Source organism: Neovison vison, chromosome 13 (genome assembly GCF_020171115.1).
Source record: "Neovison vison isolate M4711 chromosome 13, ASM_NN_V1, whole genome shotgun sequence".
NCBI classification, from domain to species: Eukaryota; Metazoa; Chordata; class Mammalia; order Carnivora; family Mustelidae; genus Neogale; species Neogale vison.
In genome coordinates, this window is record NC_058103.1 from 117,783,435 (window position 1) to 117,790,199 (window position 6,765).

The following is a 6,765-nucleotide window of genomic DNA, read 5'->3' on the forward strand; positions in this document are numbered from 1 at the left end:
GACATAAAATATAAAGGAGGTGGACACCGCCTGGAGTGCCCATACCAGGCTCCTCTGAGGTGACCCTGCCCCTTCCATGCACTCCCACCCCAATCCCAGGAATGCTGGGGAGTTCCTCCAGGAGGGCTCTGGGCAGGGTAAGTTGCACGGAGGACGGAGGACGCAGCATGGGGTGGTGGGAGGCTCTCTGACCCAGGCATCTGGACCTCACCCTGGGGTCCCAGGCACCCCCCAGCCCTGTGTCAGGGACCCCCCCCCCAAACAGGGCAGGAGGGCCCAGCTCGGGGCTGGCCCAAACACCATCCTCTAACCACGCCCTCTGTCCTGTGCTTGCTCCTGGCTGCAGGTGAGCGAGAGGATGCTGGCGGGGGGCGCGAGGAGCATGCCCAGCCCCCTCCTGGCCTGCTGGCAGCCCATCCTCCTGCTGGTGCTGGGCTCGGTGCTGTCAGGCTCAGCCACCGGCTGCCCGCCACGCTGCGAGTGCTCAGCACAGGACCGCGCGGTGCTCTGCCACCGCAAACGCTTCGTGGCAGTCCCCGAGGGCATCCCCACCGAGACCCGCCTGCTGGACCTGGGCAAGAACCGCATCAAGACGCTCAACCAGGACGAGTTCGCCAGCTTCCCACACCTGGAAGAGCTGGAGCTCAACGAGAACATCGTGAGCGCCGTGGAGCCCGGCGCCTTCAACAACCTCTTCAGCCTTCGGACGCTGGGGCTGCGCAGCAACCGGCTGAAGCTCATCCCACTGGGCGTGTTCACGGGCCTCAGCAACCTGACCAAGCTGGACATCAGCGAGAACAAGATCGTCATCCTGCTGGACTACATGTTCCAGGACCTGTACAACCTCAAGTCGCTGGAGGTGGGCGACAACGACCTCGTCTACATCTCTCACCGCGCCTTCAGTGGCCTCAACAGCCTGGAGCGGCTGACGTTGGAGAAGTGTAACCTGACCTCCATCCCCACAGAGGCGCTATCACACCTGCACAGTCTCATCGTCCTCCGGCTCCGGCATCTCAGCATCAACGCCATCCGGGACTACTCCTTCAAGAGGTTGTACCGGCTCAAGGTCTTAGAGATCTCGCACTGGCCCTACCTGGACACCATGACCCCCAACTGCCTCTATGGCCTCAACCTGACCTCCCTGTCCATCACGCACTGCAACCTGACCTCCGTGCCCTACCTGGCTGTGCGCCACCTGGTGTATCTCCGCTTCCTCAACCTCTCCTACAACCCCATCAGCGCCATCGAGGGCTCCATGTTGCATGAGCTGCTGCGGCTGCAGGAGCTCCAGCTGGTGGGTGGGCAGCTGGCCGTCGTGGAGCCCTATGCCTTCCGAGGCCTCAACTATCTGCGTGTGCTCAACGTCTCGGGCAACCAGCTGACCACTCTGGAGGAGTCGGCCTTCCACTCAGTGGGCAACCTGGAGACGCTCATCCTGGACTCCAACCCGCTGGCCTGTGACTGTCGGCTGCTGTGGGTCTTCCGGCGCCGCTGGCGGCTCAACTTCAACCGGCAGCAGCCCACGTGTGCCACGCCCGAGTTCGTCCAGGGCAAGGAGTTCAAGGACTTCCCTGACGTGCTTCTGCCCAACTACTTCACCTGCCGCCGCGCCCGCATCCGGGACCGCAAAGCCCAGCAGGTGTTCGTGGACGAGGGCCACACGGTGCAGTTTGTGTGCAGGGCGGACGGCGACCCGCCGCCTGCCATCCTCTGGCTGTCGCCCCGCAAGCACCTGGTCTCGGCCAAGAGTAACGGGCGGCTCACTGTCTTTCCCGACGGCACGCTGGAGGTGCGCTACGCCCAGGTGCAGGACAACGGCACGTACCTGTGCATCGCAGCCAACGCTGGGGGCAACGACTCCATGCCCGCCCACCTGCACGTGCGCAGCTACTCGCCCGACTGGCCCCATCAGCCCAACAAGACCTTCGCTTTCATCTCCAACCAGCCGGGCGAGGGAGAGGCCAACAGCACCCGAGCCACCGTGCCTTTCCCCTTCGACATCAAGACCCTCATCATCGCCACCACCATGGGCTTCATCTCCTTCCTGGGCGTCGTCCTCTTCTGCCTGGTGCTGCTGTTCCTCTGGAGCCGGGGCAAGGGCAACACGAAGCACAACATCGAGATCGAGTACGTGCCCCGCAAGTCGGACGCGGGTATCAGCTCCGCTGATGCACCCCGCAAGTTCAACATGAAGATGATCTGAGGATGGGGCAGGGGGGCAGGGACCCCCGGGGCCGGCCGGGCAGGGGAAGGGGCCTGGCTGCTGTGCTCGCTCCTTGGGCCTTCCCGCCTCCCTTCCCTGCCCAGGCCCTACACACACACACACACACACACACACCGCTGTTCCCTGCGGCTCCCCTCCTCCGCCCCCTCCGCCGGCCCTCACCACTTGCCCTCTGCCTACCAGGACCTCCGCAGGCCAGGCCTGGGGACCCCACCTGCACAGGGGCACACGTTGACAGACTGGAGTCGGAAGCCGACAGACCGACACGTGGCACAGTCAATAATTCAATTAAAAAAAAAGTTACGAACTTCCTCTGTAACTTGGGTTTCAATAATTATGGATTTTTATGAAAACTTGAAATAATAAAAAGAGAAAAAAAACTATTTCCTATAGCTAGTCGGAATGCAAACTTTTGACGTCCTGATTGCTCCAGGGCCCTCTTCCAACTCAGTTTCTTGTTTTTCTCTTCCTCCTCCTCCCCCCCTTTCTCCTCCTCTTCCTCCTTTCTCTTCTCTTCCCCTATGGGGAGGGATCACTCAGGAAAACAGGAAAGGAGGCTCCGGCCCCACCTGCCCGGGCAGCTGACAGGAGTAGGCAGCGGAGGCAGGTGGGCTGGCTCTGGGCTGGCCATTTGCAGGTAGCAGGTGGAGGAGAGATAGGGCTGCCTGATGGGGGTGGAGGCTGTTGGCCAAGATGCCAGGAAGCGCTACTGCCAGGGGTCGGGGGCCTGGCTCGTGTGTGGCTGAGACTCTGGACAGGGGCTGGGGTCCTCCTGGAGGACAGCATAGTTGGTGGAGAGAGCCAGGGGCTGGAGGCGGGACCGAGGCCTAACCTCTGGTCCCAGCTCTGCCGCTGACCTACTGTGTGGCTTCAGACAGGTCGCTGACCCTCTCTGGGCCTCAGTCTCCACATTGTACAAATGGAAAACGTGACTCCCCGCCCTGCCTACCTCACAGGGCTGTTGTGAGGAATTGATGAGATGATGTATGTGAAACACTTTGTAACCTGTAAAGCGCTGTGCACATGTGTGGGTGACTGTTCTCATTATGGTCATTATTATCTCACCATGGGGGTGGGGCTCCTGAAGGGCTCTCCATGGGGTCAGGGTTGGGGGCAGACCCTGGGCAGGCCGGGAAGGGCTGCTCGCTCCAGGGACTTAGAGAGGCTCCTGCTAGAACAGCGGCCCAGGCCGGCACTGTCTGCTGAGCCTAGCCCGGACTCTGGAGAGTCGTGGGTTGGGGAATGGGGCCCCCTGTACTGAGGCTGACCTGGAGGGTCAGAAGCTGCCCTGCCCACTCACACCAAACCCAGCCACTCCGCACTCTGCCCTGGGAAGGGCTGCCCCAGGTGACAGAGGTGCCAAGGGCCAATCCAGTAGCCTTGTAACTCTCCCTGACTCCGAGGGGCCTGGCTTGGAAGGCCAGCATCTCTGTCGGGCAGATGAGGGCGCTGGGGTCAGGCAGGCCTGGCTTCTCCCCTCCACGGTTCCTCTTTGTCCTCAGGGACCTGTTGGATTCAGCTCCGAGGGGGGGTGAGGCCTGCTGCCTGGAAGTCCTCAGGTCAAAGCGTCCGGTGATGCAGGAATGGACAGACACAGACGTAGCTGAATGTGGAGGGGAAGCCCTTGGGAAGTCAGCCCTTGGCAGAGATTTCCAGAATGTAGCGTCTCCGAATGGGACTCCTCCCAGGGCTCACATGCACAACCTGAGCAGGCACGGACCAGGTAGTACCTTCTGAAGCAAGCCTCTGGTGGGGGCATGGCGAGCCCAGATGGGCACGGAGGGGCACTCCCTCCCTCCCTCGCTCATCTGCAGGGGTCCGGAGAGCCTGCTCTGCTCCTGCTTCCCTGCTGATGCAGCTTTGCAGCTGGGTCATGTTGCCCTGCCCCCCTGCACCCTCAGCAACCACCCCACAGCTGTCCTTGGCCCTGGGGAGACCTCAAGCCCTTGGAACTGTGGTTTTATCCCCCGGAACAAACAGGAGCCTCTCCCCATTGGATTCGGGGACGCTGGTAAAGGTTGATGGTCCCTGGGGAGCAGCCTAGACGTGATTATAGGCTCTGAGCTTTGCGGTCAGATCTGGGTTGGAGGTCCTAGACTTACCAAGTGTTCAGGATTGTTACTTAACCCCTCTGAGCCTCGGTCTGCTTTTCTGTCACGTGAAGAGATGATCTTACTCCTTTTGGTCGTTAGGACGTTAAACGAAGGAGCACGGGTGGATCTGTTTGGTGTGGTGCCCGACGCCCAGTACGCCCTCTGCCAGTGGTGGTGGTGGTTACTATCAAGGGAAACTTTGGTACAGATGCAGAGACTGAGGACCAGAGAGGGTGGTAGTGTATCCAAAGCCACACAGCTTCGAAGTTTCAGAACCAGGGCCTGGGAGGTCTAGACTCCCAAGCCACAGACTTCTAAGCCTGGCTGAGGGCTGCTCAGAGCCAGGCCTGGCGACCCCCACCTAACAGGACACCACTTTGGGAAGCACAGAAGCAGGGAGGGGAGTCCTTGGGCAAGGGCGTGGCTTGTACATAACAAGAGGCCAGTGGTATCATGTGAAGCTTCAGGAAGCTGATAGGCCTGCTTACCTCCAGAGAGACAGGTTCACAGGTTGTCCATGGCTCCAGCCCTAGATACATTGGTGGGCACTGTTCTCCCTCAGGAACCAGCCTGTGGGATTGTTACTTACCCCTCTGAGATGCCTAGGACTTCACAAGTTTCTGGTAAGATCAAGAGGTTCAAGGGGCCAATTTCTTTTTGGCTACCTTGAGGGAAACAGACCTCTGAGGAACTTCAAGGACACAAGAAAATTGTGAGGTTGTTTTCAGATAGGGGAGACAGTTCTTTTGGGGGATTGCCCCCAAATGTGAATGCCCCAGGGCAGGAGGTTGGGTTGACCCAAGTAAAGGAAGCCTGGGTTTTAGAACTGCCCCCTCCTAGGCGTGGGACCTCTATGTATTGAAGATAGTCGTGAACTCAAGAGCCCCATGAGATCGAGGGGGAATGTTGCAAAGTCAGACTGCAGCAAGCACCAGGATCTCGGCCACCCCCATCCCCACCCCTGGTGTGCCCCTCACCAGTGAGAATCTGGGGCCCGGAGAGGGGAAGTGACCCACTCCAAGTCACACAGCAGAGTGATGGATGGGCAAGGGCTTTGGGGTCAGGTCCAATTCTATCTCAGGTGTGACAGCTGCTTGTGTGCAGGGATCACTGGCACTGTTACATGGCATCCTTACAGACAGGCAGGGAAGTGGCAGGTGAACTCAGGAACGGGGAATGAACTCAGGAAAGGGACTGTATGGGGGACAGTGGGAAAGAGGGAGCTGGAGCTTCAGTTGAGACTGGGGTAGAAGCCAAGCCTGGTGATGCCCTCTGATTTGCTGCCAAAGGCCTCGGGGCTGTGTGGGAGGATGGGAGCCGACCCAGGACCTCACTGCTGTTTGCCCAGGACAGAAAGACTGGCCATGCCCTGAGGCCCTGGAGGACAAGGCCACCTCCTGCGTGTGTTTGCAGGGATGGAGGTGACAGCGAGCCATGGAGAAGGGGTCAGAGAAGCCATGTAGACCCTGGCTGCTGTTAGGAGTCCTGGGAGACTTGAGCCTTTCGGGGCCTGGAGTCAGGGTTTATGAGGTATAAGGAAGGGGTGCAGCTCAGACCATCTGGAATCAAGTGATTTACTGAGGACCTCACAGAACCTAGTTCCGCAGTCTGTATCACCTTCCCTGCTTCTCTCCCCAGTTTGATGTTCCTCTGATGACACAGGGTTAAAAGTCACCGCAGTTCCCATTCCAAAACTCAACTCCAGTCTCCTGTGGAATCTGGCTTGCTAGGATATCTGATCTCTTCATTCACAATCTCCAGAGGAGAAAAGTCTGATTGGCCACCTGCCAGCCAATGGATTGGTTGCCCTAACTCAGATGCTCATCCCCTTATCCAATTAGCTGAGGCCAAAGAGCCAATAAGCCAAATTCAGGTGAAGATGATGCTGAAAGGCCTTAGGGACCCTATCAGTCATTTATTGCTACATGACAACCACCCCAAAACTCAGTGGTCCAAAATAACAACAACCATTTCTTTGCTCCAATGTGCAACCTGGGCAGAGCCTGGTAAAGGCGACTCATCTCTGTAGTACATGGTGTTGATTAGGGAGACCTGACCGGGGCCAGAAGATCCTAGGGGGCTTCCGGCCAGGTCTGTCTCAGCTGGGGAGGCCGGAGGGTTAGAGGCCAGCCTGCTCCTCCATTTCCGTGCAGTCTCTCCAGTGGGCTAGCTGGTGGCTTAGCACTCCAAGGCGGCCAAACGGGGACTGCCAGGTCTCTCGAAGCCCAGGCCAGGAGTCAAGGCCATTCACAGGCCCGTGGAGCTTCAAGGGGAGGGAGGACAGCCGCCAGCTCTTGGTGGGAAGAGCCGCAAAGTCACAGAACATGGGCATGCAGGACTCGAGGATTAGTGCAGCCCCCGCTGGGGACCTCCATGGGGACCGCAGAGGTGCCTTTGTCCTCTTAGGATCCGCTCATTGGTGCGCAAGGCTCTACCCAGGAGTAAGGA

General features: G+C 59.3%; 1 protein-coding gene across 1 annotated transcript; it reads left to right on the forward strand.

Annotated features, from left to right (window-relative positions):
• Window positions 1-346: 346 nt before the first annotated feature.
• On the forward strand, window positions 347-3,252 carry LINGO1 (leucine rich repeat and Ig domain containing 1). The gene has a single exon (XM_044230776.1). The coding sequence runs from the start codon at window positions 359-361 to the stop codon at window positions 2,201-2,203; it is 1,845 nt and encodes a 614-aa protein (XP_044086711.1). The 5' UTR covers window positions 347-358; the 3' UTR covers window positions 2,204-3,252.
• The last annotated feature ends 3,513 nt before the right edge of the window (window positions 3,253-6,765 follow it).